The following is a 26,961-nucleotide window of genomic DNA, read 5'->3' on the forward strand; positions in this document are numbered from 1 at the left end:
ATAGTGGAAAGCTTTGGGAACTATAGGTCTACAGTAACCTCTTCCTCCCAAGGATACGACAATATGGCATGTCTCAAAAGGTTTGACAATAGAGAATCATTTGAGTCACAGGAAAACCAGTAAGTTTTTAATAAGAGATTAAAAATTGAGAAGCGAAGTATTTGGATGAGTGGTTGAGACAGAATGAAAGTAATTTCTATATTTTTGTTTCCAGAGGGCTGTGGATGCTGAGTCGTTGACTATATTCTTAGTGTTCTGGGAATCCTAGTGATGGGGTTGACGTCGAAGATCAGCTGTGATCTTACTGAATGGTGGAACAGGCTCGAGGGGCCAAATGGCCTACTCCTGCTCCTATTTCTTGTGTTCTTACATTAATATAGCGTTAAAAAAATTAAAGGTAATATAGTTCGGCATTACTGTAAAACCTCCCGATGTGTGAAATGCAGAGCTAAAACAGGATGCCCAAGAGGTACAAAATTCCCTGGGGATCCTAGGTGAGAAACGGTATGGAAAGTGAATGCACAGTTGCATTTATCTAGCTTTGTAATAGGCTGATTACTTGATTGCTGTTCCTAGAGGCTTATTGCAGTTCTAATCTGTTCATTATGCTCTCTAGGTGCCTGCTATAAGCAATGAGGAAATTAAGTAACTGCTATTAATTGTTACTGATTGAGGTAGTTAAACTGTTAGCCAGATACTAACACAATGCACTGAATATTTTAATCTAGCTGTTTATCTTGGAAAATTGACCAATTTTCTTTATGGCAAGAGTTCATGGGGCTCTTGTGCCCTTATTGTTCTTTCCAAAGTATTTACATTTTATGGGGAATATTATAAAGTAGATTTGGATATGCTCACAACACTTCTGCACCATATGATTTCCCAGTAGTCTTCCCTCCTTCAGTCAGGATGTTGCCCTTCATGAAATGCCATGGCTGCATCTGCCATGATGCTCACCTCTAGCAAGTCCCCGTCCCTTCATTTTCTCTTCCCCCCCCCCCCCCCCCCCCCCAACAAAAAAATTAAAATAATTCTTCCAAGCATCACTGACTTGAGAACAAATGTATAACCCATCTGAACCCAGGAGTTGGATAAAGAGAGGGTGGGAGGAGGCTCGTGTGGAGCATAAACACTGGCACAGACCAGTTGGGCTGACTGGCCTGTTTCTTTGCTGTAAGTTCTATGTAACATTAAAATGAGACTCTCTTTTGTAATCATGCGTGATTAATCTCCGACTATTACTAGTTAATATCTGCTGTTGTTCAGTTTAAAAATTCTCTTCTTGAATTGTCTCTGCTTCTTTTGCACACAGCATCCTGCAGTGCATGCCCCTTCACTTCCGTGTGTACACTCACTTGTGTTGTCTCTTCTTTCTGTTGCCACGCAGTTGCTCTCTTTCCCCCCAACCCTTGCAAGCAGAGCTGACAGGGAGCGCGTTGTGAGAAATCATGAAGGGTTGCTGGGAGGAAAGCTGCAAGGAAAGAAGCGGGTTGTAAGGATCGGAGATGGGGTTGGGGGGGGGGGTGGGGGTTTAGGGGAAGTTGCAGGTTGCGGGGGTACAGGCGGCCTCAGGTGGTAAGTTCAAGGCTATCCGCTATCCCACCAGCAAAAGAAAATAGAGAAACTGTACCACCAGGGTTAAGTAGGATTTTTCAGGCCCCAGCACCAAGTGGTGGTGGGGGAGGAGGAGGTGGGGAGGTGGGTGCGGGGCAGATGGTGATATTGCCAGGCCTGCAAATGGGCAAGTGTGTTCCAGGTGTCCGTATCAGCTGGGTGGAGGGAAGGAATACCTGAAAATGGTGGGAGGGTTGGAAATAAGGCTGCTAGTGATGGGGAGAGGCTTCTAAAGAGGCAGAAACATCCCAGGTGTACCACCTTTACTGGGTTAAAAAGCCAAAAGTTGGATTTTAAACACCCTTTAAAAAAAATGGAGGAAGGCCAAATAGCTGCCAGTTTTTGAGAACTTTAAAAAAAAACCAACCTGGCTCCACAGCACCACCTAGTGGCCAAAACTTGAAACATTGTGATGGGCGCCAGTTTACATAACAAAATTACATAATAAATGTCCAAACTAATAGTGTGACAAATCATAACAAAAAGAGGTGCTTGCCATATGCAAGACTTTTAAAATTATGTATTACTTATTGCCTTGGCTCTGCACGTAGTCGAGATTTAAGTGTAGCCTTGAGGTGAAATTAAGGGACAGGGGATAATTGGACCAAGGTGCAGATATAATTTGGTCCTTATGTTAATGTTGTATATTCTGTCCTTTTTTAAAAAGGACTTTGATCTTGTGCTGTTCGCTTTCCAAATTGCCACAAGCTTTGCAATTTCAACTACAAAGAAGTAGAGTTTGTCGGAGCGTAAGACTTTCTCTGCAGTATAGGCTGTGGAGCTGGGAGATGCAAAAAAAAGTGGTACAGTGCCACCACTGGCAGGAGGGTTTAATTATGTGACATGTTTGCATAGGTGGTTTCCATTCCAAATGTGGACAGGAATATACAATGAACAAGTTGGCATAAAAGTGACAAAACCATGTCAACAGAAGTTTTGTGGACAGGAAGTGTATGCTGACTTAAGGTTTTTTTTGTGTATTATAGGTATAGCTCTAGCACTGTCTGTAGAGACAGTAAAGTTTGCATTGAATTGGTGTGGTGGTTATATTTCAGGAAATCTTTTTACTTGTATGTGATTACGAGTCTCCAATGAAAGGGATTTTTTTTTAGGATGGTTGACTCTTATTAAAATCACTCTCTGAGAGAAGAACTTTAAATTTCTATTTTAATAGATGCCCAGGGTGATCTGTGAGACAGTAATCTAGCCTTAAGGTTCACAGAATGATTATGCGCCACTCAGGCTTTAGTCATGTGGTTTATGATCTCATTGGGAATTCTTGTTTACATTACTGCCCCATACTTGCTTACTCATGCTTTAAGTGTATATCAATATCTACTTTTCTACTACAGATTTTAAGAATATGGTATAACATAATAGGGCATTTGAAGCTTTAACTTCATCTATGTGTGTGATTGAGATTGATTGATTTATTTATTAATTAGTCCCACCGACCCAATGTGCGCATAGCAAGGTCCCGCAACCAGCAATGTGATGTTTTGTTTTAGTGATGTTGGTTGAGGGATAAATATCGGCCAGGACACCAGGAGAATTCCCCTGCTCATCAATAGTTCTTTGGGCTCCTTCGCTGGGAGTGTCAGCCTGAATTGTGTTCAAGTTTCTGGAGTGGGACTTCTGACTCAGAGGCGAGAGTGCTACTCACTGAGCCACAGCTGACATGTATAGTTCAAGAAGAATCAAGTATGAGGGGAGGCTGGAATTGTACAACTTCTAAAGTACCCAGTTTTCCAAATGAAAATAATTCTTTATTGCATCTCCCATGGATTGTGTTTTAAAAATATGTTTGCTTTTAACTATTTTCCAGACTTTGATTTAAATGTCTATCAACGGTATTTGGCAAAATGACAAAGGGGCTTTTGCGAGCTCCATAATTGTGAAAAATTTTTTGTTCTTTCCTTAACAGAGAAAATGACCGGGTTATAAATGTTAATGGCATTCCGATGGAAAATGTGCCTCATTCCTTTGCTGTGCAACAATTAAGAAAGTGTGGGAAAGTGACCCAAATAGTAAGTATTGCTAATTAATATCTACTGTAATATGTTTTTTTAGTGTATATACTTGTATGCCGTATGTCAGTCATGTATCCTTTCCTGATGGAAGATGGAATTGTCAGGGGCATAGGCATCTCAATGACTAAAGTTCATGTTCACCAAAAATGTTGTTAATGGAAATCTGGCAGTCAAGCAGAGCAACAGGCTTGGATTTGGCCCACTGTAACTAGAGAGTTTTTTTTTTACACAGCGAGTTATGATCTGGAATTCACTGCCTGAAAGAGTGGTGGAAGCAGATTCAATAAATAACTTTCCAAAGGGAATTGGATAAATACTTGAAGGGGAAAAATGGGCAGGGCTATGGGGAAAGGGCAGGGGAGTGGGACTAATTGGATAGCTCTTTCAAAGAGCCGGCACAGGCACGATGGGCTGAATGGCCTCCTTCTGTGCTGTAGGAGTCTATGATTCTATGTTTTGATTTAGTACTTAATAAAGGTATCCGATTGCAACCAAGTTTTTTATGTTGATTCGTCTACTTAAGTCTCTGTTAAAGGAATTTTATACCACAATCAAAATGCATAGACTCTGCTTGAGAATTTTTTTTTAAAAAAACAATATAATAGAATCATACAGCACAGAAGGAGACCATTTGGCCCATCGTGCCTGTGCCAGCTCTTTGAAAGAGCTATCCAATTGGTCCCCATCTGTGTGCCCTTTCCCCATAGCCCTGCAAATTTTTCTCCTTCAAGTATTTATCCAATTCCTTTTTAAAAGTTGTTGTTGAATCTGCTTCCACCGCCCTTTCAGGCAGTGCATTCCAGATCATCACAACTCACTGCGTTTTTTTTGCCAATCGTCTTAAATCTGTGTCCTCTGGTTACCGACGCCACCCCCCCCCCCCCCGCCAGTGGAAACGGTTTCTCCTTATTTACTCTTTCAAAACCCTTCATGATTTTTGAACGCCTCTATTAAATCTCCTCTTAACCTTCTATGCTCTAAGGAGAACAATTCCAGCTTCTCCAGTCTCTCTTTCTGTTTGAGCAGCACCATGGAAACTGGCTCACAATAACTGATGTTTTCCCCAAATACCAGAGATCAGCATTTCAACCCTGTTAACACTGAAAGACGTTGATAATTGTAACTTGAATTGCTGCAAGGCTATCAATTGTCAGTGAACAGGAGTAACATTGCTATGGTATCACACTAAACTCTATACGTTTCATTGCATTTAAGCTGACCTCAAATGACTGCACGTTGTCTGAACAAATAATCCTTCCTAAGTAAGTTCTCTTCACTGACTATGGCAATGTTCTGGATAAAAATAGAGCTAAAAAAATAATCAATCTTCTAGTGGTTGTAATGCAATTATCAGAATCAATTTGTCATACGGATTAAATATCAGTAGGATTAAATCCAGCCTGGACAACTGAGGGGGGGAAAAAGGCGTTTTTAATTTCCTCTGGTTTTTATCTTGTGCTTACTCTTGACATTTACCGTGATTCTCTGTTCCCTTTTTTCCTCCTCCCCTACCCAGTTATGATGGGAGTTATCTATCCCGTTTTAACTGCATCTCCTGCATTTTCCCTCTAGTCACAAGAATCACCAGCAGGAAATTGAGCCCTGAAAATCCGGAGCACTGTTTTAAGACTGTTTACATCACCAGTAACAATCACTCTCCCACTTAATCATTAAATATCTTATCAAACTCAAATTGTAAAAGGTTTGGTGAAAAGTTACTTGAAAGTTTGCATCCTCTCTTCCTCCCTTCTTCCCTTTCTCCACCGCCCCCCAGCAACCTTGCATACAGCACAGAAGGAGGCCATTTGACCTGTTGTGCCTGTGCCAGCTCTTTGAAAGAGCTATCCAATTAGTCCCACTCCCCTGCTCTCTTTCCCCCATAGCCCTGCAAATGTTTCCTTTTCAAGTATTTATCCAGTTCCCCATTGAAAGTTGCTATTGAATGAAACGATGTAGGAGACATTTTGTCTGGGAATAATTGTGTGTGAATCCAAATGCTTTATAACACTTCTGTTAATGTAATGTTTTCTCTGAGCTACTTTTTATTAGTACAGATCAACCCATGCCCTGTGTTGCAAAAATAAAAATGTTTAATTTCTACTCCTGTGTACCACTCAAAATATATCCATTGGACAGAACACCCCAGAAATAATTCTAGTTATTTACAAAAGCTTTAGTGAATAATGCTGGCCTGTTTTTTTTTGCCTCCCTGTAAAATATGAACATTACAATTTCTGACCACATTTGTGTTATGACCGCTGTCACGGAATCTTTCAAGCATGGTGCCAGTTAACTGTTTTTAACCTGTCTCGCAATCCTCACCATTAGTAGAATCCGCACAAGTGTATAACATGTTCCTGTCCCTCACAGCAATATCCAACAACTTGCATTTATATAGCTCCTTTTATTGTAGTAAAACGTCCCAAGGCGCTTCACAGGAGTGATTTTATCAGACAAAATTTGACACTTCAGCCACATATTAGGACAGGTGACAAAAAGCTTAATCAAAGTGGTAGGTTTTAATGAGTGTCTTAAAGGAGGAGAGAGGTTTAGGGAAGGAATTCCAGAGCTTGGGGCCTAGGCAGCTGAAGGCACGGCCGCCAACAATGGAGTGATGAAAATTGGTGATGTGCAAGGATCCAGAGGTGATGGGCATTTGTGTTACAACATAGAGACTTTAAATAGCAACTTTCTCTTTCTTTTTCTCTATTTTTTTCTGCCAAGTTCTCCCATTCATACTCCCCCCTTTGTTCCTTTCTATTTCGAAGCTGTTTTGGCAGGCCTTTTGTCTTTCTAATGCATTTCCCAAACTGTGTGAGAAAAGCTTTGTATGACATCCAGCTCTTTTAACAAAACACAAATTGGTTGGCAAACCATTAAACCTCTTTGTACTGGTATTTAGCATATTTGACGTAATCTCTGCCTGCTGTTTTCATAGGAACAAGAGTAGGCCATTCAGCCCCTCGCGTGTTCCATCATTCAATTAGATCATGGCTGATCTGCATCTCAACTCTCATCTACCCATCTTGGTTCCGTAACCCTTAATACCCTTGGATAACAAAAACCTGTCAATCGCAGTTTTGAAATTTTCAATTGACCCCCAGCCTCTAGAGCTTTTTGGGGGAAGAGAGTTCCAGATTTCCGCTACCCTTTGTGTGATTATTACTATTCTTTGAAAAGAGAATGATAAGTAGCTTACTTTTGGTATCAAATGATCATCTTAAATGTGAAGTAATCTGTTATTTAAAGGTCCAAAATTTTGCAATTGGGGTTGGAGGGGGTGGGGGTGTGCAATTGTAGCGAAATTCCAGCAGGGGGCCACAATTTCGGGCGGAACCAATATCTACTGGCTTTCCACCTCTCTCCAGGACCACTTGCACCCTAGGGGTGGGCGGTGGGGCTGTCAGACGGGCAACACTTCTGCAATTCCGCTCCGCCTCTTTCCCGCCCCCCCCCCCCCAGTTATGATGTACAACCAGTTTGAGGGTGGGGTGGGGGCGTGGCCTTCCCTGAGAATTCCTCAAGTGCCCAATAGGCTGATAGGCTGAATGGCCTCCTTTGGTGCTCAATCGAGTCTGTGCCGGCTCTTTGAGAGAGCTATCCCGTTATCCCACTCCTCCTGCCTAACAAAAACCTTTTCCTCCCCAGTCTTTGCTCAGCCCCGCAAAGGAATTCTTCTTCCTTGTTCCGTTCTGATGATGTCTATAAAGTAAATGGTTACCTGTCTCTAACCCATTACTGGTGATGACTGATCTGCTGATTGTTCTGGCACTTTGTTGGGTTTTTAAAAAAATCTATAGTATATCCTGTATTTGCATTCTCATGGAGAGAATTTTAAAAAGTACTAGGTGTTCAACACTCTCCAGCCTTGGAGGTGTAACATAAAGACTGCTCTAGTCAGGATACCAGCCATGTGCTTTTTTTGGGGGGGGTGGTGAAGAGAATTTAAACCAATTTTTCCTTTTGTATCAATAGTAGTTCTTTGAATATTAAGCCAATTAGTCATACAATGTCGTATTTCTTGCTAGCATTGCTTAAGAAACCCCTTCTAGCTTTCCCAAACTCAAGTTTTGTGTGTCTTTGGCATTCATTCCATCTGACACTAGGATTAATAGATGTGCGCTGGTGGTAGTCCAGTTTTGATGACACAAATGATAGCATTAAACTTGCCGACTGTTGCTTTGTTCCAACAGACAGTGAAAAGGGGTCGAAAACTACCAATTCGACAGCCGTCAGCTGAATCTGAAAGTCAGGTCTTTGACGTAGTGGATGATTATGACCGTAGAAGTGAGCACAGTATTCAGAGCGAGAGAAGTGATGGAGGGCCTAGAGGGCGTAGCTACAGCCGAGACTATAGCCCCGACAGAGGTTACAGCCGGGATGGAGAGCGCGGCAGGAGCTACGAGAGAGCGCGGAGCAGGGAGCGAAGCTACAGCAGGGATCACAGCCGGGGTCGAATATACGATGAGGACAGAAGTCACGAGCGAGGTTACGAGCACGGTGATCGCGGCCGGGGTAGAATATACGACGAGGACAGAAGTCACGAGAGAGGCTACGACCACGGTGATCGCGGCCGGGGTAGAATATACGACGAGGACAGAAGTCACGAGAGAGGCTACGACCACGGTGATCGCGGCCGGGGTAGAATATACGACGAGGACCGAGATCACGAGCGAGGCAATGAACGTTATCGAGAGCCGGCAAGAGCTCGCAGCCGCGATCGACTCAAATCCAGGAGCCCATCGCCTGAATCGGCGTATTCTTACGATCGCGGACTGCCGAAGCCGTACAAAGTTATGCTTGTCAAGACCAAACCTAATGAAGGTGAGGATAAACTCACTTTCAATTTGTTTACATTCTGCCTGGTGTTTTTTTGGTCACCTAAATCTGTATAAAAAGAAAATGTGGAGAAGGGTATTGAAGTAATGTGTTTTGCCGCTGGGTAACAGAATGCAGGCTTGTGCACATATTTCCCCAGGTGAGATGCCGAAATTGGCACTTAATCCGAAGGTAAGTGGTAGTGCGTGCAAAATGAAAAAAGCCATTGAGGCTGGGGGTCGATTGAAAATGTCAAAACTGAGATCGATAGATTTTTGTTAGGCAAGTTTATTAAGGGTTATGGAACTAAGGCAGGTAAATGGAGTTAAGATACAGATCAGCCGTGATCTAATTGAATGTCAGAACAGGCTCAAAGGGCTGAATGGGCTACTCCTGTCCCTAGAATACGCATATCATTCTTGTGCCAGGCAACTAAGACAAGTACCAATTGTACAGGTTGTACCTCAAATTAACAAGTCACAAAAATGTGCAAGGGAGGTGTGACTCTTGCACTGAATTTTATATCCTTTGAGTGTAATCGATACATGGTTTTGTGTGGGGAAAACTTGTACAAGAGCATGTTGCTAGAAAGTTTTTTTTTTCATTGCCATCACAAATTGGAGAATTGCTCTACCTTTTGTACATTGTCTTTTTAATAATCCCTTAATCTTTTTAGTATAGCCTGGTGGTCCTCAACTTTCACAAATCCTTAATCAGGGTCTACATTTTCTGCTTTCTACCTTGCTTTTTGAAAGCTTTAATAATGGAATTAACAACTTTAAACTTCAGCTCCACAAAGTCCAATTCTTCCTCAGTAGCCGTCACTAGCTAAAGCAGTTTTTCATACTTGCAGTGGTTTGTTGCATATGACCTGGAATGAGTTATAATCTGGAATGCACTCCCTGAAAGGAAGCAGATTCAATAGTAACTTTCAAAAGGCAATTGGATAAATACTTGAAGAGGAAAGAATTGCAGGGCTATGGGGAAAGAGCAGGGGGGGAGTGGGACTAATTGGATAGCACGTTCAGAGCCGGCACAAGCACAATGGGCCGAATGGCCTCTTTTGTGCTGTATGATTCTAATGATATGAACTTGATACAGTGTATGGACTGAACACAAGCCCCCTTAGTCACAACTGTGCATTAATGATGTCTGCTTTTGTCTTTTGTAAGTTGAAGTACCTGATTCTGCAATAAGAAGTGGAAGTGATGGGTGCACAGGGTGGTGGGGTCATATGTTTATACCATTGGTGTAAGCAGAAGTACAGGCCAATTCTGTTTTTTTTAAACTGTTGTGTTTCCCTTCCTGTTCTGAGTGCGGTGACTCTTGCTGGTGTATGGTAATCTGGGTGCTGGCAGCCTTCCTGTATCTCATTTTAATGACCATTCTTCCATGTGTGAACCTTGAGTGTGTTTCATAGGAACAGGAGTAGGCCATTCCGCCCCCTCAAGCCTGTTCCGCCATGGCTGATCTGTATCCTATCTCCATCTACCCGTCTTGGCGCTATATCCCTTAATACCCTTGGCTAGCAAAAATCCATCGATCTCAGATTTAAGCTTTTCAACCATGGAGGGCATGAACAAAACAACCTGTTCGTCCACTGGCAATAGGGAGTGGAAACTTTGGCTGATGTTCTCCTCCTAATCCAAGGGAGTAGAGGACAATTGTAGCACAATCACTGCCTCCCCAGCTAAGATTACTGTATGTTTACTTAATATTTTATATTTCTATGCACATTTTAAGGCCATTATCATTTGTGAATTGTCATTATTCGAGCACTAATATATAGTAAATAGTGTTTAAAAATGGTCCTTCCAGTTGGCTTGGCCAATGCTTCTCATAATGGCGGCAAAGTGTAGCTTACAAGTGAGTTAACTTTGCAAAAGTTCTAAACTCGTTTCTTTTTTCCCCACATTGCACTACTGTTTTCATTGGGGGAGGGGGGGCGCAAAACAAAACCTGAGGGAGAGGCAAAAAAAATCATCAAATTAATACTTCTTTACGCACACTGTTCTGATCTAGAAGGTGTGTGTAGATTCCCTCCTAATGTGGGTGATCGTGCATTTTGTTTTTCCTGTCTGAAAATGGTAATATACCATAAAAGTGTGATGGAAGCACACAGTCAGACAGTGAGGTTTTGATTTCGATTGCCCCCTTATTGAGAGGCAGTCGGGGCGATGCTTATTCACTGAGATGGAAAGTCGAAGGGAAGGAGTTGTATCGTTCCTAATTGCCAGTAATGGAGAGTGTCATTGGTTTAAAAACTTGGGAAGGACTTGCCTGCCCACCTGGCACTTCACTCGTTCCATTTTGCCAACCTGAAAATGACCCATTTATGCCTACTCTCTGTTTCCTGTTAGCTAACCAATCCTTTATCCATGCTAATATGTTACCCCCTACACCATGAGCTCTTATTTTGTGTAATAGCCTTTGATGTGGCAGTTAAATAATACTAGATCGCAGTGACGTTCAATTTCCATGCATTCAGCCTACTAAAAGTTGCGCAAATTTTGTCTCAATAGAATATGGCCTTCGATTGGGTAGCCAAATCTTCATCAAAGAGATGACGGGAATTGGCCTGGCTGCAAAGGATGGCAATTTACAAGAGGGTGATATTGTCCTCAAGGTGAGTTATTTTTAAAAATTCTTTTGAACGAGTGAATTTGCTCTTTGCAGAATATGTTTTACTTCATAATTACATAGAATTTACAGCACAGAAACAGGTTCAGCTGGACTATGCCAGTGATTATTCTCCACACGCCTCCTCCCACCCCTCTTCATCTCACCCTAACAACATATCTTTCTATTCCTTTCTTCCTCATGTGCTTATTGAGCTTCCCCTTTAAAGGCAACTATCCCATTCGCCTCATCTACTCCTTGTGGGAGCGAGTTCCACATTCTCACCACTCTCTGGGTAAAGAAGTTTCTCCTGAATTCCCTATTGGATTTATTAGTGATTATCTTATTTTTATGACCCCCTAATTTTGGTCTCCCCCCACCCCCCTCCAAGTGGAAACATTTTCTCTACGTCTACCCTATCGAACCCTTTCATAATTTTAAAGGCTCCTATTGGGTCGCCCTTCAGCCTTTCTAGAGAAAAGAGTCCCAGCCTGTTCAGCCTATTCTGATCTTTATAACCTTTCGGTTCTGGTATCATCCTTTTAAATGCCGAAAAAGTAATCTTAAAATTGTATTTGTTACCTTTTTGAGCATATGCTATCTTGCTGATGTGTAGTTTTTTTGTGGTCTTGAATTCAACACCATGGGAACAAGTTCATGTTATTCCACAGTCTATTTAATAATTCTATTAAAATTCTTAGAACTGCGTGCATCTCCTGTTATAGCTCGTACTTCCTGTTTCATGCTTTGTGACATTTAGTAGCACCTGCTTATATTTTTAATCCAGATACTTACCATTTTACTTGACTTTCAGTATGCCCAACATTGGCTGTAAAATAAATTGTTTCTGTACTGGCCATTCATTGTGGTTTATTCATGGGTATTTATGCCTGAACTAAATTTGCACATGCAGCAGTTTTATTATAGTAGTACGGCTTGCAAAAATAAAATGTCTATCTAATTCATCAGGTAACCTTACGGTGGTCAATCACTTATTTTTGTTGCTTCTACCCGAGTAGATCAACGGGACAGTGACTGAGAACATGTCTCTCGCAGATGCCCGAAAATTGATTGAAAAATCACGAGGGAAGCTTCAGCTTGTTGTCCAAAGAGATGCTAAACAAACATTGATCAGCATCCCGCCCATGGATGATAGTGATTCTGATCCTGAAGGTGAGGCGACGATATATGGAGGCATAGTGTTCACCCATCACCCCTGTGCTCGCTGACCTACATTGGCTCCCGGTTGGGCAACGCCTTGATTTTAAAATTTTCTCCCTTGTTTTCAAATCCCTCCATGGCCTCATCCCTCCCTATCTCTGTAAACTCCTACAACCGTTCAAGATCTCAGCGCTCCTCCAATTCTGGCCTCTTGCGCATCCCCAGTTTTCATCACCGTGCCTTCAGCTGTCTACGCTCTAAGCTCTGGTATTCCCTCCCTAAGCCTTTCTGCCTCTCTACCTCTCTCTCCTCCTTTTAAGACGCTCCTTAAAACCTATCTCGACCAAGCTTGTGGTCACCTGTCGTAATATCTCTGTGGCTCGGTCAAATTTTGTTTGCTAATCGCTCCTGTGAAGTGTCTTGGAACGTTTTGCTAAGTTAAAGGAGCTATATAAATGTTGTAGATGGAAAGAATAGATCTGTGCTTTTTTTTAAAAAGAAATTAAGTTGTGTAAAAAGAAAAGTGGGTATAACACATCTGAAATATGCCACACACTCCCACCTTCTAAACACCCCCCCACCCCCCCCCCCCCCAAATCTAGCTTGTGCAGATGAAACATGCTTCTCCATTTCTTATATAAATTTGAAACAAGAACCATATTAATATCATAAATATTTCACATTGATTTAAGAAGCGCGTTCAAGAATACGCCTCTTTTCTCCGCCCCCAACCCCCAAGAATCAGGGAATTTCATAGCACAGCAGAAGGCAATCGTACCTGCGCCAGCTCTCTGAAAGAGCTGGCCGTTGAGTCTCATTCACTACTTTTTTTTTAAAAAATGTAATCAAATTTTTATCTACTTCCCTTTTTGAAAACTCTTGTGGATTCTGCTTCTGTTAAGTTATTGAGTGTTTTAACAATGCTCTTCGTAAAAAAATAAATAAATTCCCGTAACCCCGTCCCTCATTTTGTTTGGTGGTAATCTTGTCTTTTAATTGCAGACTTGCCAACCTGTGGAAATAGTTTTTCCCCCATTTACCTTATCAAAACCCGTCATGATTTTAAACTCCTCTCTCAGATCTCCTCTTGCTCTTCTGTGTTCTAATGAATAGAGCCCCAGTTTCTTTTTTTTTTATTCATTCATGGGATGTGGGCGTCGCTGGCGAGGCCAGCATTTATTGCCCATCCCTAATTGCCCTCGAGAAGGTGGTGGTGAGCCGCCTTCTTGAACCGCTGCAGTCCGTGTGGTGACGGTTCTCCCACAGTGCTGTTAGGAAGGGAGTTCCAGGATTTTGACCCAGCGACAGTGAAGGAACGGCGATATATTTCCAAGTCGGGATGGTCTTTCTTCACAACTAGAGCCCTTCATCCCTGATATCATCTTTAGTAAATCCTTTTTTCTGCCGCTTCCTTGGCGATCTTCCCAAAGTTAGGCACCTGAAATTGGACACCATATTCTAACTGTGGCCAAAGCAAGGGTGTTAAATTACATCTTTGTACTTTTTGGCCCTTTGTCTTTGACTGTTCTTCCCTTTTTCAATTTTTAATTTAGTTCCTTAGATTGTTATGGTCACTGTTTCCTACCCTTGCAGTACCTACTTCCCTACTTTGTGTCTTAGAACTTGATTCAGTGCTGCATCTTTCTTTGAACTAAAAATATACTGATCCAGAAAGCGGTCCTGCAGACATTGTCCTTCCCCTTCTTTGCCACGTAATTACTTTACCCAGTCTATCTATGTTTAATTAAAGTCACCTATTATTACGGCCCTAGGAATCAGAATTGGTGATCACCAGGACTTTGTATATTTCCTAACCCTCAAAAAAAAATATTGTACAGAAAATAGTTTTTTTCCAATTCTTTTTCCGACTAGTAGCCAAGATTCCCCTCAATTATTAGCTGAACATCTGATTTTGTTTTTGTGGGGTTGGGGAGGGAGGGGGGGGGGGTAAAGAGAGGGAGTGGAGTAATGGTATTGTTTATATTCCAAAACGCTGACTTTTTTAAACATCTATTTGTCGAGTTGACATAACCCAGTTATAGTTGCTGTACGTTTATTTTTTTGCTCCATGAATTATGATCTGGGCACTTGGGTACCGGTTTGTGGACATAGAAATATAATTTGCTCACATTTTTAACGCAGCTCTGCGGATGCAATGCATTCATTCTCTAGTGTTTCCACAGAAAGGCCAACGAGGTTAATACAGGGAAGAATGAATTGTTTGATGTAGCTCAGTGGTAACTTTTTAATTGTATGTTTCACAGCAGTGCTTGTTAAGTTGTAGCTTTTTGAACTGGCTATTTTACAAATATTTATTCCAAAGAACAGACTAGAAACGTTCCAAATTTTTTTTTTGTTTTGGATTCACTTGACCATTACTACTGTGGTATGGTTAAAAAGCTAACTGTTGAAATTACTTTTAAAGACTGAGATTCTTTTCTTGACAGTTTCGTAATTTGTTTACATTTCTATTGGCTTGTGAGTACATAGAATTTATAGCACAGAAACAGGCCATTCGGCCCATTGGGTCTACGTCGATGTTAATGCTCCTCACTAGCCTCCTCCCACTTTATTTCACCCAACCATAGCAGCATTTACTTCTGTTCCTTTCTCCCTCATGTGTTTATCTAGTTTCCCCGTTAATGCATCTCTGCTATTCACCTCAACTACTTCTTGTGGTAGCAAGTTCTACATTCTCATTACCCTCTTGGTAAAGACGTTTCTCCTGAATTCCTTATTGGATTTATTAGTGACTCTTTATATTTATGACCCCCTAGTTTTGGATTCCTCCAGCACCCCCCCCCCCCCCCACAAGTGGAAACATCTTCTCCATATCTGCCCTATCGAAACTCTTCATAATTTTAAAGACCCATATCAGGTCACCCCTCAGACTTTTTTCTAGAGTAAAGAGCCCCCAGCCTGTTCAATCTTTCTACAGTCTCAAATTGACAGTAATAGGAGAGTTTCAAACTGTGAAAAGTGGTACTTCAGTCTTCAAAGGGTTAAGATGTGCAGAATCTGAATGCTGAATCAGTTTATTATTCCCCTCCCCTGTCTTTTTCACCCTTCTTTGCTTCCTCCACCAAACACAAACACTGGAGATGGCATTGCACCAATTATCCTGCTATTTGAAGAGGCTCCATTCTACATTGATTCATTGAAAAATGGAGTGCTTCCCAAGTTAAACTCGTTTCCATGGGTTCTGTTGCTGCATAAACTCCAGCTGTAATATAACTTGGGTTTTGTTGTGTAGACTTTTCAGCATCTGTTTAATCGGGATGCCCTAGTAGAGAGTTTAAAAAGGTAATTATTTTATACAATCTCTCTCTCTCTCCTCATCATCTCGTTCCCCCCCCCCCCCCCCCCCCCCACCATGCAAAGCACAGATTTGTGTTGGGGGAACTGTTTTTGTTGCGGAGACAATTAGAGTACCCCAAACCTACCAGTTATGACCCCAATTAGTAAGCATTTATTGTAACTTTTTATGTAATACGCTAGAATTTACAGCACAGAACCAGGCCATTCGGCCCAATTGGTCCATGCCGGCGTTTATGCTCCTCCCACCCCTCGTCATCTAACCCTATCAACATATCCTCTATTCCTTTCTCCCTCATGTGTTTATCTAGTTTTCCCCTTAAATGCGTCTAAGCAGTTCGTCTCAACTACTCCACGTGGTAGCTGTTAACTGTGTGATTTATATCAATTAGTGTTAATTGCATTCAGATGGTGTGTCTCAATTGGGGACTCATCCATTTATATGAGAACTTAGCTATGGTGTGGGGCTGGTAATATGGATCTCTGTGAGTAAAGGCTTGGAAGCAACTGAAGACCAGGCTCTAGTATTCTATCCTTCACCATCCAGGCTATCCAATTTATAACAGCGTGTTCCGCATTCCCACCACTCTCTGCGTAAAGAAGTTTCTCCTGAATTCCTTATTGGATTTATTAGTGACTATCTTATATTTATGATCCCCTAGTTTTGGACTCCCCCCTGCAAGTGGAAACATCTAAGTAATGCCATCACATAGGAAAGTTGATGGCTTACTATATTTTGGAACTTTGCCTGTTGCAAGTGTTTAGTGTTGAATTTCTCATACTTTGGATTAACCTGGTATGTTGGGAAACAGAATTTGGAGCCCTGGTGGTTCTGGACCCAGAACCTCTCCAATGTCAGAGGAAGGTCTGTAGACTCTAGCAGGATAAAAACTCGATTGCTGTCTTGTATGGGACGGCTCAGAATGCAGCCTGCCCACGGCCAGAGCCAGTGGCCGAATAACTTAGCCAGCTGCACTGGGCGAATTGTGATCTTGATGCTACCAGAGACACTAGTGCTGCCTCTGGTGACAGTGCCGTATAAGTAAATGCCGCACAAGAGCATTGGCAATCAGGCAATCACTGTCCAACTAGGCATCTGTTTGCGATTGGTTTTGTTGATCGTGTAAACTTGCGTTTCAGGAACAATGTGTATGAAATTTGTATCTGTTTGGTTTAGATATTTCCGAAATTGAATCAAACCCCTCGTATTCTCCTCCTCCTCCGGAAGAGAGGAGGTCCCCTCATTCCGATGCTTCTTCACATTCTTCCGGAAGAATTGCGAACCAGAAAAGGTACTTTTTCTGACACATTGCTTTTTTAAAAAAAAAAATTCTTAGACTTATCCTGACTAGGCCCTAAATACACACGCAACAACCTTTTCATTCTCCCGAGAGCAGTTAAGATTGTCACAAAAGTGCACTTGGAATGATGTAATCTACAGTCTCTTGTCATTGTAAGAAGCAAGAGTTGAAGGAGTATGATGGCTAGCATGAAATGAGTTGGACGTCCTATTCCAGACACTTGACCTTTTCTAAATCTTTGTTTTCGTTTCATAATTACATGGAATTTACAGCACAGAAACAGGCCATTCGGCCCAACTGGTTATGCTGCCATTTATGCTCCAGACGAGCCTCCTCCCACCTTACTTCATTTCACTGTATCAGCATATCCTTCTATTCCTTTCTTCCTCATGTGCTTTTCTAGCTTACAAAGGCACTTCCAAATTCCCAAATGTCTAGCCTGACATCAGTCATCAGGAAAATGCTGGAATCCATTATTAAGGAAGTGGTAACAGGGCACTTAGAAAATCGTAATATGATTAGGCAGAGTCAAATGATTTTATGAAAGGGAAATCCTGTTTGACAAATTTATTAAAGTTTTTTGAGGATTTAACTAGCAGGGTACATAATGGGGAACCAGTGGATGTAGTAAATTTGGATTTCTAAAAGGCATTCGACAAGGTACCACATAAAAAGTTACTGCACAAGATAAGAGCTCATGGGGTTGGGGGTAATATATTAGCATGGATAGAGGATTGGTTAACGGACAGAAAACCAAGAGTAGGGATAAACGGGTCATTCTCAGGTTGGCAGGCTGTAACTAGTGGGGTACCACAAGGATCGGTGCTTGGGCCTCAGCTATTTACAATCCATATTAATGACTTAGATGAAGGGAGAGAGTGTAATGTATCCAAGTTTGCTGACGAGACAAAGCTAGGTGGGAAAGTAAACTGTGAGGAGCTCAGAGTCTGAAAAGGGATATAGACCGATTAAGTGAGTGGGCAAGAAGGTAGCAGATGGAATAGGGAAATGTGAGGTTATTCAATTTGGTAGGAAGAATAGAAAAACTAAATATTTTTTAAATGGTGAGAAACTATTAAATAATGGTATTCAGAGAGAATTGGGTGTCCTGGTATAAGAAACACAAAAGTTAGTATGCAGGTACAGCAGGCAATTAGGAAGGCAAACTGCATGCTGGCCTTTATTGCAAGGGGGTTGGAGTACAAGAGTAAGAAAGTCTTGTACAATTGTACAGGGCTTTGGTGAGACCACACCTGGAGTACTGTGTACAGTTTTGGTCTCCTTACCTAAGGAAGGATATACTTGCCTTGGAGGCGGTTCAGGGTTCGCTAGATTAATTCCTGGGATGAGAGGGTTGTCCTACGAGGAGAGATTGAGTAGAATGGGCCTATTCTCTCGAGTTTAGAAGAATGAGAGGTGATCTCATTGAAACATACAAAATTCTGAGGGGGCGTGACAGGGTAGATGCTGAGAGGCTGTTTCCCCTGGCTGGAGAGTCTAGAACTAGGGGAAATAGTCTCAGGATAAGGGGTTGGCCATTTAAGACTGAGATGAGGAGTAATTTCTTCACTGAGGGTTGTGAATCTTTGGAATTTTCTACCCCAAAGGCCCATGGATGCTGATTCACTGAATATATTCAAGGCTGAGATAGATAGATAGATTTTTGGACTCTAGGGGAATCAAGGGATAGAAACATAGAAAATAGGAGCAGGAGCAAAAGTAGGGCATTCGAGCCTGCTCCGCCATCATTATGATCATGGCTGATCCTCTATCTCAATTACATATTCCCGCTCTCTCCCCATACCCCTTGATGCCTCTTGTGTCTAGAAATCTATTTAGCTCCTCCTTAAATATATTCAGTGACTTGACCTCCACAGCCTTCTGTGGTAGAGAATTCTACAGGTTCACTACCCTCCTGAGTGAAGAAATTTCTCCTCATCTCAATCCTAAATGTACTACCCCGTATCTCAGCAAGGGGAAACATCCTCCCTGCATCCAGTCTGTCTAGCCCTGTCAGAATTTTATATATTTCAATGAGATCCCCTCTCATTCTTCTAAACTCGAGTGAATACAGGCTGAGTCAACCCAATCTCTTATACGACAGTCTTGCCATCCCAGGAATCAATCTGGTGAACCTTCGCTGCACTCCCTCTATGGCAAATATATCCTTTCTTAGGTAAGGAGACCAAAACTGCACACAATACTCCAGGTGTGGTCTCACCAAGGCCCTGTATAACTGCAGTAAGACATCTTTGCTCCTGTACTCAAATCCTCTTGCATTGAAGGCCAACATTCCATTTGCCTTCCTAACTGCTTGCTGCACCTGCATGTTTGCTTTCAGTGACTGGTGTACACGGACACCCAGGTCCCTTTGCACATCAACATTGAATGGCGGAGCACGCTCAAGGTGCCATTTGACCTACTCCTGCTCCTATTCTTATGTAGCCTTTGGCCCTCCATTCACCACGACATTTCTGTAGCTACTGATCTGCTCAATCATACCCTTACCTCCACCTTTGATGCTCTTGTACCCATTAAAACCATTAATCTCTCTCACCCTGGTACGGCCCTCATATCCACTCCCTTAAGTGCAAGGGACACGGCCTTGAATGTTTATGGCAATCAACTGGTTTAGCCATTCATCGCCAGATCTGGCTGGACCACATAAAACACTAACTGGTCCTGCTCTTCTCTGCCAAAACTGCTCACTATTCCAGGATTATCCTGGAATGCAGCTTATATTCTCCACTACAAACCGTCTTCTTAAACCTCTCTCCCCTGCCCCCTCCACCCTCACCTCCAACAAGTGCGAGGAGCTCATGGACTACTTTGTCACTAAGATTGAGACTATCTGTTCAGCTGCCTCTGCTGCTTCCCTCTCTTCCCCAGTCCACCAAGCCAAACTTCCCTACTGTCTGACCTTGCCTCATCTCATCTGCTGCTAAAACCCTCTCCTATCTCCCGTCATGCCCTCTCTGAGCTCATCTTGACCATGAGACCCACCTCCACCTCGATCCTATTCCCACCCAACTTCCCTTCCTGGCCCCCATGTTAGCTGATATTGTTAATGGTTCCCTCTACTCTGGTACTGTTTCCCCGCACCCCCCCCCCCCCAAAAAAAACCACCCTTGACCCCTCTGTCTTTGCAAACTACCACTCATCTCCAAACTCCCTTTCCTCTGCGAAGTCCTTTGAACGTGTTGTCGCCTCCCAAACCCATGCCCATCTCTCCTGCAACTCCATGTCTGAATCCCTCCAATCAGGTTTCCACCCTTGCCAAAGTACTGAAACGGCCCTTATCAAAGTTACAAATGACATCCTATGTGACTGTGACTGTGGTAAACTATTCCTCCTCATCCTTCTCAGCCTATCTGCAGCCTTTGACACAGTAACCACATCATCCTCCTCCAACACCTCTCCTCCGTCGTCCAGCTGGGTGGGACTGCACTTGCCTGGTTCCATTCTTATCTATCCAGTCGTAACCAGAGAATCACCTGCAATGGCTTCTCTTCCCGCTCCTGCACTGTAGTCCCCCAAGAATCTATCCTTGGCCCCCTCCTATTTGTCATCTACATGCTGGCCCTCAGCGACATCATCTGAAAACACAACGCCAGATGCACATGTACGCTGACAACACCCAGCTCTACCTCACCACCACCTCCCTTGATCCCTCCACTGTCTCTCATTTGTCACATTGTTTGTCCGCTGGATGAGCAAAAATTTTCTCCAACTAATTATTGGGAAGACCGAAGCCATTGTCTTTGGTTTCTCCTCCTCCTCCCCTCCCCCCCCCCCCCCCCCCCCGGCCTAGAAAGTCCGTTCCCTAGCCACCGACTCCATCCCTCTCCCTGGCCACGGTCTGAGGCTGAACCAGACCGTTCGCAACTTTGGCTTCCTATTTAACCTGAGATGAGCTTCTGACCACACATCCGCTCCATCACCAAGATCGCCTACTTCCACATCCATAACACCACCCGTCTCCAGCCCTGCCTCAGCTTATCTGCTACTAAAACCCACATCCGTGCCTTTGTTACCTCTAGACTTGACTATTCCAATGCTCTCCTGGCCGGCCTCCCATCTTCCACCCTCCGTAAACTTGAGTTCATCCAAAACTGTGCTGCTCGCTAACCTCCATTGGCTCCCAGTCTGGGAACGCCTCGATTTATAAAAAAAAAATTCTATCCTTGTTTTCAAATCCCTCCATGGCCTCGCCCCTCCCTATCTCTGTAACCTCCTCCAGCCCTACAACCCTCCCAGATCTGTGTTCCTCCAATTCCTGCCTCTTGTGTATCCCCGATTTTAATCGCTCCACCATTGGCGGCCATGCCTTCAGCTGCCTAGGCCCTAAGCTCTGGAATTCTCTACCTCGCTCTCCTTTTTAAGATGCTCCTTAAAACCTACCTTTTTGAACAAGCTCATCCTAATATCATCTTATGTGGCTCAGTATCAAATTTTGACTGATAATCACTCCTGTGAAGTGACTTGGGACGTTAAAGGCACTATATAAATGCAAGTTTTTTTTTTGTTGTTGTTGTTCCCCTTAAATGCATCTACACTCTTTGCCTCAATTACTCCATGTGGTAGCGAGTGAGTTCCTTTTTTGGATTTATCAATGACTGTCTTAAAATAAAACCTTTGTTTCTTTGTATTGTTATAAATATCCAGATGATCTCCACATTGCACATCCTATTATCTGAACTGGAGCCTATGCCGCTCAATTATCTTGATTTTTGATTCAAACCTTTTTTTGAAAAAAAAGGCTATTCCACTGAAATGTCAAATACTGAGTAATACTTCAAAGGGAGTTGTCTATCTTTGGTGTCACTGTGGTCCCTTATTTTTGTGTTGTTCACAACAACTTGCATTTATATAGCGCCTTTAATGTTGTAAAACTTCCCAAGGCACTTCACAGGAGCGATTATCAAACAAAATTTGATACTGAGCCACAAAAGGAGATATTAGGACATGTGACCAAAAGCTTGGTCAAAGAGGTAGGTTTTAAGGAGCTTCTTAAAGGAGGAGAGAGAGGTACAGAGGTTTAGTGAGGGAATCCTAGAGCTTAGGGCCTAGGCAGCTGAAGGCACGGCTGCCAATGGTGGCACGATGGAAATTGGGGATGTGCAAGAGGCCAGAATTGTAGGAGTGCAGAAATCTTGGAGGGTTGTAGGGCTGGAGGAGGTTACAGAGATAGGGAGAGGCGAGGCCATGGAGGGATTTGATGGTCGATGCAACTTGGGACTAGATATTTTCTGTTCAAGCTACTCTTCAGTCCTAATACGAATGGGGAAAGCTGTGAATAGCACTATCCATAGAAATTACAGCACAGAAATAGGCCATTCAGCCCAACTGGTCCATGCTAGTGTTTATGCTCCACACGAGCCTCTTCCCTACTTCATCTAACCCTATCAACTTATCCTTCTATTCTTTTCTCCCTCATGTATGTATATAGCTGCACGTAGTAAGTGGAAGGGGAAAAATAGGCTTCTGTTTTCAAAGTTAGTCTTTTAGGTGACCCGTGTAGGGAATTTCTGACAGCCCACTCAAAGACTGAAATGTAAAGTTCAAAGCCAGATGTGTGGCAACCATTTTTAAGGCCGTTTAACGTCCCCGACCATTTTATATCCTAACCGTGGATGCTGTGTTAAGTAGGAGACAAAAAGCTATACTGTAGTTCTTGTGAATGTCTGAACTTGACCAGTGATGGAGGTGCCATCTTTTGGATGAAATGTTAAACCAAGGGCACGTCTGCTTGTTCGGGTTGGATATAAAAGATCCTATGCCGGTATTCGGAGAAGAACAGGGGAGTTCCCCCTGTTGTCCTGGCCAGCATTTAACCCTCAACCCCAATCTGTTCATTTATCTCCTTTTGCTGTTTGAGACCTTGCAAGGTGAAAATCAGCCCGTGTCCACCTACGTAACAATAGTGACTGCACTTCAAAAAATAAAAGGAATCCAGATGGGTATAGAGGGATATGGGCCAAGTGCAGGCAATTGGGACTAGCTTAGTGGTATAAACTGGGCGACATGGACATGTTGGGCCGAAGGGCCTGTTTCCATGTTGTAAACTTCTATGATTCTTTACTTCCTTCCTCAGATCATACCATCAAAACTCCCATTTGTGATGATGGTCATTTATAATGGTTTTGTTTTTGCTCAGTTCCAAAGCGGAGCCTACCCATAGATTGACGAGAATGGGAGCAATGCCCACTCCATTCGCATCAGCGCCCACTCCCTTCTCAGCAAGGACTGACCTACCTGCTGCTGTTGAATACGAGAAGGAAGAGCCAGATGAGGATGATTACAGAGGTAAGAGAATTCCGATTGCCTTTTTTTTGAAGCTGGTTAGAGAGAGCCGTGTTTAAATGAGAGCTCACCAATGCAGAGCCAAGAGAACCCGAGAATATCTGGTTTCAATCAATTGGCTGCAGTAATATTTCTGGAATAAGCTTTACAAATATTACTTTTTCCAAATTTGCATGTATATAAAATCATTCATGTTTCAGTAGTGAGACTGGAGAAGCTGGGATTGTTCTCAGAGCAGAGAAGGTTAAGGGGCGATTTAATAGAGGTTCAAAATCATAGGGGGTTTGATAGAGTAAATAAGGAAAAACTCTTCCCAGTGGCAGGAGGGTCGGTAAACAGAGATCACAAATTTAAGGTAATTGGCTAAAGAACCAGAGGGGAGATGAGAAATTGTTTTAAGCAATGAGTTGTTATGATTTGGAATGCGCTGCCTGAAAGGGTGGTGGAAGCAGATTCAGTAGTAACTTTCAAAAGGGAATTGGATAAATACTTGAAAAGGAATAAAATTGCAGGGCTATGGGGAAAGATCAGGGGAGTGGGACTAATTGGCTAGCTCTTTCAAAAGAGTTATTGGGGGCACGATGGGCCGAATGGCCACCTTCTGTGCTGTATGATTCTATGATTTTATCAGCTTTGTTGTTGCACTGTTCAAACTGATAGCAAATATTCACTGGCTCAGTGTTTTTAGGCTGTTCAGTTTTATTTTTTTTGTAGTCTTGTATTTCTGTTTGCTCAGAATTAGGATAAGGAAATTGTGGATTTGTACCATGGCTTGGTCTGTGGAACTATAAACATCAAAATCATACAACCCACATAAATAAAATGCTACTTTTGAACATTACCATTGTAACAAGCTTCTGGCTATTGTGCCCGTTAGCTACATTATCAAGTTCACTTGTGATATTAAAATCATACACCCAAATACCCACTGTGTATGTTTGACATAAGTTGATGCTCTGATTCACTTGCAATCCCAAAAAATTGTGGTAGCTTCCTTATTGATCCGTCTTTTTAATATTGGGTGTCAGATGTGGCTCAGTGGGTAGCACTTTCGCCTCTGAGTCAGAAGGTTGTGGGTTCGAGTTGCACTCCAGCGACTTGAGCACATAATCCAAGCTGACACTCCCAGCGCAGTACTGAGGGAGTGTTCCCCGTTCGGAGGTGCCGTCTTTCGGATGAGACGTTAAACCAAGGTCCCGTCTGCTCACTCAGGTGGACGTAAAAGATCCCATGGCTACTATTTCAAAGATGAGCAGGGGAGTTCTCCCTGGTGTCCTGACCAACATTTATCCCTCAATCTACATGGCTTAAAATATCTGGTCATTAATCTCATTGCTGTTTGTGGGATCTTGCTGTGTGCAAATTGGCTGCCACATTTCTTGTACATCTTTCCTGCCTGCTCTTCCCCATCATCTCCTAATCTCCTCTAACTTGCAACTTCTCTCTCCACCTTTTTAAAACAAGCTTTGAAAATCTGAAACTTGTTGTTTTAGCAAGTTGCAAGAAAATGCGCTTCAAGGCATATGAAGGAGTGCTTTTATAATTTTGTATGTAATGTGCATGTCTTTCTCCAATCTTTAACAGTCTCCAAAGTAGAAGAACCGGTGGTGAGAGCTCCTAAAAAATTTCTACGACCTAGTCCAGAAGATGAGCAAATCTTTGGGTAAGTGTTGGTAGATTGCAACAGCTATAATGGCCTTAGTCTTAATGGAGCCTGTGGGGTTTGGTGTAATTGAATAGGAAATTAAATGGGCCTAGAAAATACACTCCATATGCACGGTTACTTGCCGTAATGTTGATTATTTCTTCAAGGTGATGCAATACTTGGGGCATCTGGAACTCTTTTTTTCGTCCGTCCCCCCCGGGAAGAATCTGTTGAGGCTAGGGGTCAATCGAAAATTATGCAACTGAGATTGATAGATTTTTGTTAGGCAAGGGTACCAAGGGTTACGGTACCAAGGCGGGTAGATGGTGTTAAGGTACAGATCAGACATGATCTAATTGATTTGGGGAACAGGCTCGAGGGGCTGAATGGACTCCTCCTTTTCCTATGTGTGGTATCTGAAAATAGAACTGTGTGGGGTTTTCTTTTGCTGAATGATGCAGTGAAGATAAGCATCGCTGTAATCGTCAATCATTAAATCTCAAGCAATGACACAAGGCACCATATTCAAGGGGAGTTTATTAATTCACAGAACCACTTCAACTGAAGGGTGGGGGGGGGGGGTAGAAAAGTGTCTGGATAGTAACCAAGTATTCTTTAAGTATAGTGAGGAACAAGGGAAGGATACGGAGGAATCATAGAATGATACAGTACAGAAGGAGGCCATTCGGTCCACCGTGCCTCTGATGGCTCTTTGAAAGAGCTATCCAATTAGTCCTATTCCGCTGCTTTTCCCCATAGCCCTGCAATTTTTTCCCCTTCAAGTATTTATCCAATTCCCTTTTGAAAGTTACTATTGAATCTGCTCCCACCACATTCTCAGGCAGTGCATTCCAGATGATAACCTGCTGCATTTATATATAAAAAATATATTTTCCTCAAATCACCTCTGGTTCTTTTGCTAAGTACCTTAAATCACCTCGGATATTGGATAACTTAGCAGTGGCAGGAGAGGTGGTGCCTGAGGATAGAGAAGTGGCAGAATAATTAAATCATTATTTTCTGCCATTTTACCACTATAGGGGAGGGAGCAAGAGATGGCTGAGTTGAGAGGCTTATAAAGGAAAGAGCAGACTCGAAGCCTATAGTATCAAAGGAAAACTAGAGCGGAAACATTTAGGAAGCTTAAGATAAAGATCTCCAGGTTATGATCATCTGCATCCAAGGTCATGGATTCGGCTGAGCAGATTTTTTAAAAATTCGTTCATGGGATGTGGGTGTTGCTGGCGAGGCCAGCATTTATTGCCCATCCCTAATTGCCCTTGAGAAGGTGGTGGTGAGCCGCCGCCTTGAACTGCTGCAGTCCGTGTGGTGAAGGTTCTCCCACACTGCTGTTACGAAGGGAGTTCCAGGATTTTGACCCAGCGACGATGAAGGAACGGCGATATATTTTCAAGTCGGGATGGCGTGTGACTTGGAGGGGAACGTGCAGGTGGTGGTGTTCCCACGTGCCTGCTGCTCTTGTCCTTCTAGGTGGTAGAGGTCGCAGGTTTGGGAGGTGCTGTCGAAGAAGCCTTGGCGAGTTGCTGCAGTGCATCCTGTGGATGGTACACACTACAGCCCACAGTGCACCGGTGGTGAAGGGAGTGAATATTTAGGGTGGTGGATGGGGTGCCAATCAAGCGGGCTGCTTTGTCCTGGATGGTGTTGAGCTTCTTGAGTGTTGTTGGAGCTGCACTCATCCAGGCAAGTGCAGAGTATTCCATCACACTCCTGACTTGTGCCTTGTAGATGGTGGAAAGGCTTTGGGGAGTCAGGAGGTGAGTCACTCGCCGCAGAATACCCAGCCTCTGACCTGCTCTTGTAGCCACAGTATTTATATGGCTGGTCCAGTTAAGTTTCTGGTCAGTGGTGACCCCCAGGATGTTGATGGTGGGGGATTCGGCGATGGTAATGCCGTTGAATGTCAAGGGGAGGTGGTTAGACTCTCTCTTGTTGGAGATGGTCATTGCCTGGCACTTGTCTGGCGCGAATGTTACTTTCCACTTACCAGCCCAAGCCTGGATGTTGTCCAGATCTTGCTGCATGCGGGCACGGACTGCTTCATTATCTGAGGGATCAAGAATGGAGCTGAACACTGTGCAATCATCGGTGAACATCCCCATTTCTGACCTGATGATGGAGGGAAGGTCATTGA

At 43.0% G+C, this 26,961-nt stretch overlaps 1 protein-coding gene across 1 annotated transcript in view; it reads left to right on the forward strand.

Moving 5' to 3' along the window:
- LOC137321209 (tight junction protein ZO-2-like) overlaps positions 1-26,961 on the forward strand; it is a 95,737-nt gene that overhangs the window by 33,173 nt on the left and 35,603 nt on the right. Inside the window, 7 exon segments of the mRNA XM_067983508.1 lie at positions 3,539-3,641; positions 7,838-8,468; positions 10,985-11,088; positions 12,101-12,254; positions 16,735-16,849; positions 23,016-23,164; positions 24,746-24,824. Of these exon segments, the coding sequence (XP_067839609.1) occupies positions 3,539-3,641; positions 7,838-8,468; positions 10,985-11,088; positions 12,101-12,254; positions 16,735-16,849; positions 23,016-23,164; positions 24,746-24,824 (1,335 nt within the window).

Source organism: Heptranchias perlo, chromosome 4 (genome assembly GCF_035084215.1).
Source record: "Heptranchias perlo isolate sHepPer1 chromosome 4, sHepPer1.hap1, whole genome shotgun sequence".
In the NCBI taxonomy this organism is placed as follows: Eukaryota; Metazoa; Chordata; class Chondrichthyes; order Hexanchiformes; family Hexanchidae; genus Heptranchias; species Heptranchias perlo.